The 15,096-nt window shown below is 43.7% G+C and overlaps 1 protein-coding gene across 1 annotated transcript in view; it reads right to left on the minus strand.

Moving 5' to 3' along the window:
- PRKCH (protein kinase C eta) overlaps window positions 1-15,096 on the minus strand; it is a 656,855-nt gene that overhangs the window by 246,673 nt on the left and 395,086 nt on the right. The window contains exon 7 of the mRNA XM_069207402.1: window positions 12,282-12,409. Within this exon, the coding sequence (XP_069063503.1) occupies window positions 12,282-12,409 (128 nt within the window). The remainder of the gene's footprint in view (window positions 1-12,281; window positions 12,410-15,096) is intronic.

The raw sequence follows: 15,096 nt of genomic DNA on the forward strand, positions 1-15,096 counted from the left end.
GAGACACCGTTTGCGATACCCAAATGGGTCGCAAAGGACCTGCCTCCTTAACACTCATGATGCAGGTCACATTTTATGACCCATTGGGAATGGCTGGCACTCACAGGGATGGTAGCTTGCAGGGATCAGCAGACCACCATGTCTGTGACTGCTTTTTACATAAAGCTGTTTTTTTTATATGCATCTCTTTTTCCCTTAGGGAAAATGGGATCCGTTTAAAAAATAACAATTACAAGTTTTCTTTTCATTATTTGAGAGGGGGCAGTGGTCTGTGGGACTACTGCCTGCTCTGAAAAAATGTTGGCGCCTCCATTCACAAACGGGAATGGGTCCATTGGGGACCCCTTCCCATATGAGAATGGGTTACCACCTCCTTCAAGGTTGCAGTAAAGTATGAATGTTTTGCAACCGCATTCTGGTCACAAAACATTCATACATGGCCCCATGATGCCCTTAACATGCCCCTTTCTAATAGCGACTCACAAACCCTATTTTGCTAGTCGTAATAGGTTACAGACTTGCAAAATAGGTTTAGTACATGACAAAAAGCATTTTACCAGTTGCTAATGGCCTGATTGGCCGTTTGCAACTGGTGAAAGTCTCCGTACATCTGGCCCCTAATGCAAGCCAAGCTGTTGCATTTTGGATGCGCAACAACCATTTAATCAGAATGCCAGATGCATCCATTAAAAGTGCATTACAGTAGTCTGGTCGTCTAAGGATAGTAGTCTGAACAATGAGAACTCCATGTTCCGCAAGCAGTAATGGTAGTAGTTTCTGTAATGTTTTTAGGGGAGCGAGACATGTTGATGATAAACTATTGACATGTGAGGTTAAAGACAAGTCACTGACAAAAAAATCTCAGTGGCTGACTATGGAAAATTTGTTTGAGGAGGCCATTAATCGTCAGTCAATGGTCGTGGTCTCTTATTTGCTGAACAACAGAGTACCTCTGTAGTTCCAGTGCTCCAGTGGTTTGCAGTTGGTGAAACACACAACCTGTTGACGCAAATAGTGGAAATTCGCTGTTCTCATGTGTTGAAATGGGGAATAATAAGCACTTCTTAATTTTCCTAAATATAGATCCTTCTTTGCCAACAGAGAATCATTCTCGTATGCCAACCTCAGAATGTTTATTCAGGTTTTAGTCTTCTAAAGAGAAATGAAAACTCATATTTTCAAGAAATTCCTATTTAACTAAATACATCTCCTCACGTATTTACAGGACGAAAATCTCCTCTAAATTACCATTTAAATCTTTAATGATCTTCTCCACACCTATGTTCATACACTAGCTGTGGCCCCTCCGGTCTGGGGAAGGAGCGTCGCCCCCCCCTGCCAGAAGCAGCCGCTGCAAACCATTAACAACCAAAGGCTAATAAACTGCTGGGCATGATGCATCCTCCGTGCATGGTAGTTCTCTGTGATGTTTTCTGTGGGTCCAGCTAAAGTGGTGTTCGCAACCACTTGCCCGTAAGGACAGTCTGCAGGTGATTACTGGAGAGGGGCTCAAAGACTGCACTCCCATCATCTCAAAGGTCATCCACAAGGATCATTTCAGGTTTTGCAAAATGCTGGTTTGACACCATGAAGGTGGCCCCCAGTTCAGGCAAAGCAGGAGAAGAGCAGATGAGCAGGCGTAATCTATCAACGATGGACTCCACACATGTAGAATACCAAGATTTGGATCGAGGAAAGAGCTCCAAAGACCACAGCAAAAAGAGTACAACAAAAAATCGATTTACTGAAGCAAACAAGGTTAATCTACATTATATGAATAAGAAGGTGTATTTCCTTCGAGATGCTTTCAAGTCAGGTTTCTTGATTCTTTTTTGGACATATTTCAAAAGTATTGTATGTTTTTATATATTATGCTTACAGATCCAGCAACGCCAGAGAAACAGCAATTTTAGTATATTCCAACAATAAATGGGTCTAAGTTTAATGGCTGGAGGATGAATGCTACTGCTACTGCTAATGCTTATGCTACTGCTGTAGTTGATGAGTACGAATGTTAAGTAAATCCGAGTTCAGCAATCAAAGATGGCATCATGATTTGCAGAACAATGCAGTAATCATGATTTAAAAACTATTTGTTTTTATTCTGCACCTGCTACTCAAGTTTGTAACTTATTATTACTGTAAAATATCCTGTGCTCTTAATATTTAGTTTATTACTACACAGCCTATCGGCACCCAAAAGGGGTGGAAGACTGTGGCAGGATGAAAATCTTGGTATGTTAGGTGACATACATTTTCGAAATTATGATTTAACTCACTAAAGTATTTTAGAAGCTTGCAGAAGTTGTGAATGTTTCTCATTTTGACTCTTGGAGGCATCATGGCACCAGGTGGATCCCAAAGGGCGTAGCTTGGGTGGGTGGGGGGAGAGAGGGTTTCGGGTGTCACACCCTCCTAGAAAATGTATTTTCCGGAAAATAGTTGGGTACAAATGCTTTCAGACAGGTATGGTGAGGTGTCTGTCAGATTTAACAAAAATGTTTTGCATAAATACAGACAAAAAAACCTCACACACATGCTCTCCCTCTCTGCTTAGAAAGTCTTCAAAAATGTTGGGTATTTTCCAAAATCTTGTGTTTTCTTCTCTTAACACCCCTGCCAATCCGCATTCGTCTCCCCTTCTCTGCCCCTTTAGACCCTCTCATGTGCCCTGCTTGTGATATAATGTATTTTGACATTGTATGCCAGCGTGATTGTTGGAAAATCTGAAGCTCACAGTCTCCCAGTCTAACTGACCAAGCTACGCCCCTGGACATACTATTGTTGTAAAAACTAGTTTTTCTGGTTTTCCAGTTTTGAGATGAAGGCACATACAATGATTTTTTTCTGTAAATATCTATTCCATTAATGGACATAGGAGAACAGGGCATATACCAGTAAAACAGGTGTCAGCCGGTTTGGTACACAATTCTAGGAATCTCAGATTCTAAATGACTTGTTTTGGATAACATGCTGGTGAGTCACATTCAGAAATGCACCCACATCAACTTTTTTTTCGTGAACCAAATAATGTTTACTTTAATGTCTCCTCAGTAAATGAATACCTCTCAAGCGTCAGGCAACAAGAACTTTAATTCTAGGGTCATCCAAGGAAGTAACATAACATGACCTTTGATCCACTGGATGTGGCCTGAGGAAATTCTCATATTTTTCAAACACACGTTATGAAACAAGACAGACAGTCAACAAATGTTTATTTAGATCACAAGTCTTTAAACAACATAACACCCCACACTGAGACAACTTGCACATAAATACGATAAAATTCCCCCAATAAAACATTTTAAATGGGCATTCACATCTTTAGTCTTCCTCCTATAACCACATGGGAAAATCACTATTCGGATGTGCCTAAAAAACTTTTTACAGCAATCAAAAACCTGCCAATGGCACGTGCAACATCCAAGAATCACATATCCGTCAATAATTAAACTGCCTGTGCATGATGTCTAATGCCATATTTAAAAAAATTGGCCATAAAAATGTTCTCCGTAATACTAGGACAGTCCAACAATCCATTGGAATGTGCAAAATATTACACTTAGTTCCCAGGCCACAGGTTCATTTGCCTGCAGGGTCCATTAAAGCCAATTTTATCTCTGATGAGTAATAACCGTGTTAATTCCCACTCTTGCCCTTAATAATTCATATCTTATCCTTTGATCTGGTAAGAGGTCCAAATAAGGGAACCAATGTTCCTTTCCCCATGAATTTAGCATAAACAGAATGGAATATATGCTTCCTAAATATTTTTGATCATATTCTCTAGGCAATTCCTTGCAGTATGTTTTAATATCCTTCTTAGAAACTTCCAGATCAAAATTCTCGAGGCTCAACTTTACCTTCATGTTCCTACAAATATCCGCCAACCTCTTCCTAACACCATTAGCCCATTTCATCTTGCTTTCCATAACTCATGCAACCTTATGCTCTTCACCCGCCTCCAGCCAACCCCAAAATCTAATTAGAGCTATTCGAGCTAATACTTTCCAAGATACCAATCCTATTTCCAATCTCACAGCCTGATCATTGCTGATGCTGGTAGGGACATGATTTTTTCAAACATTTCCCCTCCTCCCTGTCCCAATTACTTTTCCCACTCACACACAATAATTCGGCTCCATACAAACTTTGTGGGGGTATCATGGCCTCATAGGCTTTTAATAACGGCCTATGGCACATCTCTCAATAATCCCTATTAAATTTCTTCAGGCCGCTTATCGATGCAAGGGCTTTTACTTTTGTTCCTTCAATATCTATATCCCACCTCAAGGATGCCGTGAACCAAACCCCCACATACTTATATTTGTTCACCTGATCCAATTATGTGCCCCTCAAATACCAACTGCATCCAGTGGCTTTCCTTCCAATACACAGCACTTCTGTCTTCTCCCGATTCACCACTAACTTTTTGGCTTGACAATAATCAGAAAATGCATCCAATTTCCATGGCAAACCTATCTTTGTCCGGTCAAATATCACTAAATCAATGGCATACAAAAGGCATGCCACATGATGCCCATCCATTTTGGGACTTGCACCTCTTTCCACAACCAATGCTGCTGGTAGATCAGTGACTAAAAAGGATAACAAAAGTGGGTCCAGCACAGATCACAGACGTAGCCCATTGCAATTGGGATTTTCTGGGATAATGTCCCCTCCTCGTCTATGATAACTTGAGCCCAATTAAGTGTGTGCAATTTCTGGATTGACAACAACAGGCTCTTTGGTATATCCTGGTTAGTCAAGGTTTTCCAAAGGCACTTATGATCCACCAGAACAAAGGCCGCACGGAAGTCCACAAAGCAACAAAACAACCTACCCCCTTGCTCTATTGACTTATGAGCAATGGACCATAAGGTACAACAATCATCAATAGTTGAGTGGCCCTCTTTGAACCCGCCCTGCTCGGGAGAAATAATTTGAATGATAACAACCCAGTCCTTAAGACAACCCAATAAAACTTTCAGAAAATGTTTTTGCCAACATCCAACAGGTTAATCAACCTGTAATTTTTCGGGTCCTTTACATTCCCTTGTTTATGTATGGGCCTAATAATTGCACCTCTCCAACTTACAGGTAGCTGGCCTAAATCCAATATATTATTAAACATTCTACATAAAAAATGTACCCACCAGTCAGATCTGATCTTTATTATAGCAGATGGAATGTTATCCAGGCCAGCTGCTCGAGTCAGTACCAATTCCAATATAGTCAGTTTAATATTTCCTGCCAAAAATAGGGATCTGGTGACCTCATCTACCCTACCCAGGGGATACTTGGCCCCGCCACCTGCTCCGACCCGGCACTATACATTTCTTTTATGTGATGGACCCAGGCATCTTCTTCCACTACACACTACATACCCGCTGGTGATTTTCTAGAGCCATACTGCACGAGTTTCGAAAACCTTTTAAAATTATATAACCTCTTCTGATTACGGATCATCTTTTTATATACTTTCTTTAATTTCTGAAGAGTAATATAACTCTCATAATCATATTTCAAAATAAGGCTTTTTCTCATACTTTCTTACAAGGACCTTTAATTTCCTACATTCCTCATTAAACCAGGCACTTCTTTTCCCCAGGGAGCTCTTAACCCTATCCTCTTGCCCCTTTTACCTTTATACAGGCAACTACTTGGTTGAGAATGTTCTCAAACCACTTTATATTGTTAGCCGGAGACATACTTAACATGATTTCTTCTTGGAAAGAGGCTAATGTCGCCAGTGACTCCTCCGAGATACGTGTAGTGAGGCACTTTGAGTAATCAACTGTTATGAGGTGAACCCTTTCTCTAAATCTTCTTACTCCCCTACTTCGTTCCAATTTTAAGGGGTAATGATCACTGTCTCCTTCTTCCCAGTCCCAAAACTGATTGATCGTATGAAAATCCCATGCGTGCATAAACATATAATCAATTGGACAAGGCTTTGCCCCGTACTTAAACGTACTACATGCCATCATCTATTTACAATTCAAATCTATTGGCACAACCTTCTTTGCAGTTCTAGTGGAAACTAAAATTATTAGCCCCTCAGAGGGTCGCCCCTGGAGGCTTCTCCTAGCAGTCCTATTTAACTGAACAAAACCATCAAACAATTGGGTTTCATCACACAGCCATTCGTTCGGCCTTTATAAGCAACAACTTCACAAATCCTGAATACAACAGGACTTTGGTCACTTCATTCCCCTGGCAATTTTTCATAAAGCCTACCTGTCTAAGGTCCTTGGTTCCTAGGTCTTTCAGACTTGGGCATTTGGTGAAGGAAAACAGTAACTCTGAATGGTTGAGGGGGAGTAACGTGCTTGTTCGTTTCCATTTTTTCTCCTTTTGGGCAGGTTCAAAATACAACTATAGATCACTATATATTCCATTACCTATAGAAGTAGATGCCAAACCATCTCTACCCCTATTCACACTACCTTTCCTCTCCTTCCTTTCCATTCCCACCCTTCTCCCTTCCATTTCTCCCAGGTTGTGCGTACCCTTCTCGACCTCTAGTTGCTTATCATACTCCATGTTCTCTCTACTCAGGGACTAGGGGTTCCTTTCTTCACAATCCCCTTGAATTCTCTTTCCCCACTTTTTTGACCATTCATACTTCCCACTTCTCCAGTGGCCTTTTTGGAGGATTTAACTTCAAGATCTTGAATTAGGGAGTTTCCCCTGGCCCTTTGGACAGGCACTGTAACATTCCAAGTACTTTTTCTCACACACTTCACTGTCCTTACTCTTCTAGGCCTTGGTATGCACCGCCTGTAACAAGTAGATTCCCCAAGCCTCTTCACCAACATAGGATGCCTTGACACACACACACTTTGTGCTCTCATCTCCTCTTTGTGGGGTTCTTCTTGATTATCCCCTTCCAACAGTCTAACCATAGATGGCATAAGAGCCTTTACCTGCTTCAATTCTCCCACCATAGCCTGAAACTAAACTGCTCTTTCTGTGCTTTCAAGACATCATGACTCATTACAGATACCTCAAGTAGACCTTGCAAAGTGTTCTGTAACATCAAAATAATATCTAACATTGATGCGGAGGATGATGTTGTACAATTTACATTTAGAGTAGACTTATACATTAAATCTTCTGAAACCTCATTTAAGACCTCTTTTACAGGTTTGATAATTCTGTCATACTTGCTATCGGTAGACTTAGGTCTAAAGATCAGCTGCCAGATTCCCTTGTTGGTTCTTCTCCCATTAGTACTGCCTCCAGTCGAGGTTGATTACTCTCCCTTTTGAAATGTTTACCCACAAAATCTTTTATTGACCTGCTCAGAGCTGCCCCCCAAATCATCCTTTGGAGGGCTACCATCTTGAATTTATCTCCTTCTGAACCTGCTGTAGGCTTGCCTTTCCCTTCTTTATCAATACGTTTTTGTTCTTTCAGGTCTTCCAATGGCATATCTTCTGCTATCAATATTCAATATAGAGTCCTCTCGCTGTTGGTTAATAAACCTTTTCCGCTGCTTCCCTTTCCCAGGAACCATTTCCCAGTGATACCTAACTTGGGCGCTGTTGGACCTGGCCCTTTTTGCAGGGTCATCCCCAAACGTTTTGCCTCCTTCCTCCTATTTTTCCTGACCTGTTTTGTTGGCTTTTGAACTCTGAGCACTTTACCACTGCTAACCAGTGCTAAAGTGCATATGTTTTCTGTGTAAATTGTACTGTTAATTGGTTTATCCATGAATGGCATATTTGATTTGCTAGTAAGTCCCTAGTAAAGTGCACTAGAGGTGCCCAGGGCATGTAAATCAAATGCTACTAGTGGGCCTGCAGCACTAGTTGTGCCACCCACATAAGTAGCCCTGTAATCATGTCTCAGACCTGCCACTGCGGTGTCTGTGTGTGCAGTTTTAAACTGTAAATTTGACTTGGCAAGTGTCCCCACTTGCCAGGCCTAACCCTTCCCCTTTCCTACATATAAGACACCCCTAAGGTAGGCCCTAGGTAGCTCCATGGGCAGGGTGCAGTGTATGGTTAAGGTAGGACATATACTAATGTGTTTTATATGTCCTGACAGTGAAATACTGCCAAATTCGTTTTTCACTGTTGCAAGGCCTATCTCTCTCATAGGATAACCTGGGGGCTGCCTTTAAACATACTTAGAGCGTAGCTTCCCTTTGGGAGCAGATAGACATGTGGAGTTTGGGACCTCTGAACTCACAATTTAAAAATACATCTTTTAGCAAAGTTAATTTTAAGATTGTGTGTTTGAAAATGCCACTTTTAGAAAGTGGGCATTTTCTTGCTTAAACCCTTCCTGTGACTCTGCCTGTTTGTGGATTCCCTGTCTGGGTTAGTTTGACAGTTGTGCTGTTGTCACCTCTCTCCAGACAGTGACACAAAGGGGGCTGGGGTGTAGCCTGCATATTCTGTTTGATTATCTGTGCTAGGAGGGAGGAGAGGAGTGGTCACTCGCACCTGAAAGGGCTGTGCCTGCCGTCACACAATGCAGACTCCAACTCCCTGGTGTGTGTCTGAGGCCTTGCCTGGGCAAACTTCAAAGGCCAAAATGGGTAGAAGAAGAGGACCCAAAACCGCAGACCTTAGACACTTCCTGGGCTAGACACTCTACCTCACAGACACTTCCCGGAGAAGAAAACTGGAACCAGAACCTGCATCCTGCCAAGAAGAACTGCCTGGCTGCCCAAAGGACTCACCTGACTGCTTTCTGTGAAGGACTGCTACTTTGCTGTTGCCCTGCTGCCTTGCTGCTCTCTGGCTGTGGTGAAGAAGTGATCTCCAAGGGCTTGGATAGAGCTTGCCTCCTGTTCCCTGAAGTCTCAGGACCAAAAAGACTTTACTACTACAACTGGACTCCTTGTGCGGTGAAAATTCGATGCACAGCCTGCTAAAAACAACGCACAACCTGCCCCTGCGGTGAGTAATTCACTGCACACCGAACCGGAATGACGTAGCGTGACTTCGCAAGGAGAAGATCGACGTAGTGCCTGCGCTGCGACCGGAACTTCGACGCACGGCCCAACGGATTGACGCACAGCCGACCTGGGACGGCGCAGCCTGACTTCCAGAGAGGAATCGACGCAGCACCTTCCGTGCAGGAGAAAATTCCACGGAACGCCCACCGGATCGACGCAGCGCTTGTGACTTCACTCCGCAAGCCCAGGATTCCACGCACAGACCCCGGGTGTCTGAAAACCCGGCAACCCGAAGAGGATCCACGACCAAGCACCGGAAATCGACGCACCGCCATCCCTGCGTGACAAACTAAACGACGCATCGCCGTGTGTGGCCAGAGAAATCGACGCATACCTCTTTGTTTCCACGCATATCCTCCTCTGTGGCTCTTTGCGGAGATGCTTCACGTGAACCAGGTACTTTGTGCTCAAAAGAGACTTTGGTTGCTTTTGAAAGACTTAAAACACTTTTATATCCCTTTATAGTGATATCTCAACATTTACTTATTGCATCTTTGATTGTTTTGACCTGCATCTTATCAGATAAATATTATATATTTTCCTAAACACTGTGTGGTGTATTTTTGTGGTGCTACATGGTGTTATTGTATGATGTATTGCACAAATACTTTACACATTGCCTTCTAAGTTAAGCCTGACTGCTCAGTGCCAAGCTACCTGAGGGTGGGCACAGGATAATTTGGATTGTGTGTGACTTACCCTGACTAGAGTGAGGGTCCTTGCTTGGACAGGGGGTAACTGACTGCCAACCGAAGACCCTATTTCTAACAGGTGCCTACTCTGATGCCTCTGTATCTTTATATTCTATAGCGTTGCTTCCAACAATAACTTCCTTGGTCCAAACTCACTCCACAGTACTTATCTCTTCTGACTGGGCTGGTGTCATGCCTATAAGCCGTGGGACTGCCGCCTCCACCCAGCTTCTATACACCAACTCCTTTAGCGCGAGGTCCTTTAGATCCTCCAAATGATTTCAACAGTGGCTTTCCCGCCCCTTTGTGGCATCGGATCAGAGGCCACACCGCATCTCGTCCTCCACCACCACGGCCTCCCAAATTTCCCCGGGCACAGTGATCGTACCGTTGTACACCGAGCACCTCGAGGCTCCCCATAAGGGGCCGGCACGGTTGCCTCACGCTGGCCGAGTAACTCTCTATGGTCTTTTTCCACACTGTGTGAGTTTTCCTTGCGCTCACTTCCACGTGGTTCCCTAGCGCTGACTCAGCACCCAATCAGCGTCTCTGATCAGCACCTCCGGATGAGGTGGGCAGGCACGAGCACAGCGGCGTCCGCAGTCACTCCCAACGCAGAGCTGCTTTAGCGAGATCTTGCTGCTTAAGGAGGGAGTCGGTCTATCTTTGCTCTTTCCCAAGCACGCGCTTCTTGTCAACTATTGGTCTGCATTGCACTCAGCAAAGGCTGTCTTCACCTGTTACTTTTTTGTTTTTTGCATTTTCGCCGGTGACTTCCACCCCTAATTATCTCGGGGAGGCCACACTTAAATCCGCACTGCCTTCATTTTATATCCGCTCCGCTGTCCCTGTCTCCGTTTTCTCACTCATTTTCACATCAAAAATCAAGAATGCCAACATGTGGCAAGAATATGCCACTGTTATGCTAGGAATACCCAAATTCTGCATGGAATGCCCATATTTAATCTGGGTTACATAGGTTTTTGCTGACTGTTATTCCAGGCATAGCTAAAATGCTGTTAACCGGTGGCCTTCCTGCACTGGATGCCTCTAGTTTTCATTTATGAAACAAGCCAATGAATAGCAGTGTGGATTTTGCGTAATTCTCTTTAGTTTAAGGCCCTGATTTATACTATTTGGTGCAAAACTGCACTACTGTAGTTTTACACCAAAATGTTTAACACCGGCTTGCACCATTTCTGCTGTACACCAGTCTGGCACCATATTTATGGAATGGTGCAAGCCGGTGCAAAGGGTAGGCTAGCATTAAAACAAATGACATTAACTGGGTGGGACTGGTGGTATGGAAGGTGGGGTTTTGCACCACAAAATGACGTTAGGCAGGTTAGGGTTAAAATAAATGACTCTAACATGCCAAGAGTCATTTTCTGATGCAAAACCATCCATACCACATGACTCCTGTCTTAGAAAAGACAGGATTCATGCCCACCACCCAATGGCCAGCACAGGGGACAAGGGTCCCCTGGGCATGGCCATTGCCCCCAGTGCCATGTAGGGGGGCCCATTTCAGGGTCCCCAATGGCAATAAAAAAAATATATATTTACCTATCCTTACCAGGGATGGGGTCCCCCATCCTCCGCTGTCTCTCTGGTGTGGGTGGGTGTGTCCGTGGAGCAAGGGGAGGTCACCTGTGGGCTTATTCCATGGTGTTCCACCATGGAAATAGGCCCACAGGTCCCCTAACGCCTCCCATGACCCAGGCGTTAAGAAATGATGCAAAGCAAGCTTTACACCATTTTTTGACCCCCCCGTGCGTAATTTTTGTACGGAAGGATAAATAAGGCGCTAGGGCCTTAGAGTCATTTTTTGCACGGGAACTCCTACTTTGCATATCATTGACGCAAAGTAGGTTTCCACATCCAAAAAATGACTTTAACTCCATAAATTTGGCACTAGACAGGTCTAGAGCCAAAGTATAAATATGGAGTTCATTTTGCACCGAATTTGCGCCAAAATAATACGCAAATTCGGTGCAAAACAAGTATAAATATGCCCCTAAATGCGTAAGGTTTCTGTGAAATTATGAGTAATTTTTGACGTGAGGGTGCATTCACTCATATTCTGTTGTTCCCATGTTTTTGCAGTAAAATTGTACAACAAATGACGAATTTGCCTTAGTTTTTACTGACAATGGCATGTAATAATCAATGAGAGAAATGTCTGCATTTTTGTGTAACAAACGTAATGCAAAATTCGTGAACCTCCGCAAATTAAATCATCCTAATTTACTTCTAGAAAAGGTCTACCGATGAACAACATCTATAAATGAAACGAAAAGTCATTCACATGGGCAAGGGGCGTTCAGTGGCAAAGCTAACAAATAATTTGTTGGCATCACACACTTCTCTCCCTTTCCTACTTCCTTGTAAAAGACTGAGGCGTACAGCAGATATTGAAAGTCAAGCAAGTACAGCTGCACGTGCTGAGTTGTCCAGGCAACATAGTTGCTATGTCGCCTGTCATTACCATGGCGGCTGAAATTGAAATGGCTTGAGCGTGAGCCAGTTGAAAGAGGGAAAGGGTGGGTGACAAGTGTGTAAATGGTTAACAATGTTATTGTCTTTCAACTATAAAGTAAAAAGTGCATCCTCACCGGCGTCTTTGGTATTTGTTCTGCCTGGATGCCCATTTCTGCCAGGGCTTTTGCAAGTCCTACCGAATTCACCCCACAGTGCGCTGCAACGTTGCGTTCACATCGTTTATGGATATTCATTTTACACACTGCAAAGAGGAAAGGAAAGCATTGGACACAGGATTAGAAAGATGGACGAATAGATTTTAACACTAGATGGAACAGTCGGCTAAAGCCACGGGTATTCAGGAAATATAAACAAGAAAGTCATCACGTTCTTATTACACTCTATTTTTTTTACATTCATTACTGGCTGAGATTAACCATTGAGTAACTATTTGATCTAAATAAGCACCCTCCTGCTACTTATGTTTGGACTGTTTTAGCTAGGACCAGGGCTATAGGTGGGCCGGGTCCTGCCGGTGCTCGTTACAGCATTGTCAATATTATATACAAAGAAGCCGTTGTTGTTGTTGCTTATTTACCTTATGCAAATAACAACCATTGACCAAGCCAATAGTCCTGGATTGTTGTAGGTGTGATGTTACTTGTGGTATTATACATCTGGATGCAATGACAGAAAGGAACACAGTCGGGCGGCACACTATGCTAAACATTTTCCTTAGTATACATCTTAAATTCTGAGATAAGGTTATGGTAAGGGCTAGTTTTTGCGTGGACGGCGCCCAGTGGGACAATCTTTGTTACATATTTCCCCACTACCATCCTTAAATGGTGCTCATCCTTACTCCATATCTCCTCTCTCACATTTAATGAATTTTATAGCTCTGCTCATTCTAATTTAGGGTGTTGAGTGCTTTACATCAGACACACACATACTGACCCACAATATAAATGAGAGAATTAACTATACAAGTGTGTAAAACAATGTATGGGAAATGCTACATAAGGCAACTAGGGCTCAAAGTGTAGGAGTCATATGTTAGCCATAACAATAGTCATTATAAGTTAAGCATGCATGGTCAGGAGAAAACAAAGTCAGTATTTTAAAACATATCGCAGTGTTTGGAGTTCAAGTGAACTAACACAAGGATCTCTGTGGCAAAAGCAGTAACCTCGTAAGATATTTAAAAATGCAGAGCCTCTGAGCTTGGCACCTGGAGTGGTGGCATCAGTTGCAACATCCTAAAGTCGACATTGACTTGTTCAGATATTTTGGTACCATTTTTCCTACTAAAGGTACGACATGGTGTTTTAATGGCAGACCACTCTCCCAATTCCAAGTCCCTTAATTTCATCCTACCTGGAAATACTAGGAGAGGTGAAACTGGGGACGAGACCCACCTTCTCAAAGCTGGGCGGATTCACAGACGGAAAATGGGACATTAATGGTGGAAGACGTGTAAACAGGTGCATAAAATCTGTACCTGCAATGCTATTACTCATTATCGGGTCAGTGGCTTGTAATGGCACGGTAATGGTGGTGAGATACCTTATGGTACTGTAATACTGGGAACAGAGTTGTTATTCCAGCAATTACAGTGCCATTGGCATCTGTCTCCAAGTCCATAAGTAGCATTCTCCATCCTCTATCTCAAAAATGTCATTTGAAATTGTTTTAACTGTTGTTGGTCCGTCTTGCAGACATATCCTGAGGTGATATGCTTTACTGTACCTGCCCTGCTGTAGTACTGCTTCCAATCAACCACTCAGTCCCACCTTAGAAGGTAGGTGGCTGCTACCTTAGAAAGGGCCCCAAACCTCTGCTGTGTCCTAGGCCTTGTATATATGTAATATGGGCAGTCCAGGTGAAGCTCTAGGGATTCAGCACCAAATGCTGCAGTGAATCCACATAATTTTGTGTTACATCACTGTCAGAGCCCCTCCCCACAAGTAGTACCAGGGTTGTGAACAGATCTGAAGATGATAGGGAGGTATACAAACTAAAGCCACCTCAAGGATTGTGGTGCTAGACTAAAGCCAACTCACGGATTGTGGTGCTAGACTGTCCCTTTTCACGGCTCCCCGCAGAATGTATGATGGAACAACAAATGCTGGAACCACGTATGCCTGAACAACGCGGTCGGAACTACGACCACGTTGTTAGCATGAATGCCTTTACCACTCATGCCTTTACAACGATTTTTCGATGTAAAAGCATGCCGAGTAAAGGCATGTGTGGGAATGGCATGTGTGGTTCTAGCATGCGACCCCCTCCCTGCCCTAAGGCCCAGAAGTACCCCACCCCTAATACTAAAACTACCCGACTCCCCACCCCTAAAACAAAACTACCCCGGATACCTCCCACCCACCCTGAGCCCTAAACCCTTCCCTGACCTCCCCCACTTGCCCTAAAAACAACCGACCCCCCACCCCATCCCTAAAAACAAAACTACCCCGATTTCTCCACCCCAACTCCCAAAAACAAAACTACCTCGATCCCCCACCCCTTTACCAAACTACCCCAATCTCCCCCACTCCCATACCCAAAAACCAAACTTCCCCCACTCCGAAAACCAAACTACCCCGATCCCCCACCCCCAAAAACCAAACTACCCCGATCCCCCATAACAAAAACCAAATGACCCCGACCCCTCACCCCTAAAAACCTAACTACCCTGATCCCCCACCGCCAAAAACCAAACTACCCCGATTCTACACCCACACTCCCAAAAACCAAACTATCCCACCCCCACCCCCAAAAACAAAAGTACCCCAATCCCCAAAACAAAACTACCCTGACCCCCCACCCAGCTCCTAAAAACAGAATCACCCCAATCCCCCAACCCTAAAAAACAGAACTACCCTGTGCCCCATCCCGCCCCTTAAAAAACAATCTACCCGACCCCCCCACCCCTGTCCCAGCCCAACTTAA

This window comes from Pleurodeles waltl, chromosome 9 (assembly GCF_031143425.1).
Source record: "Pleurodeles waltl isolate 20211129_DDA chromosome 9, aPleWal1.hap1.20221129, whole genome shotgun sequence".
Lineage (NCBI taxonomy): Eukaryota > Metazoa > Chordata > Amphibia > Caudata > Salamandridae > Pleurodeles > Pleurodeles waltl.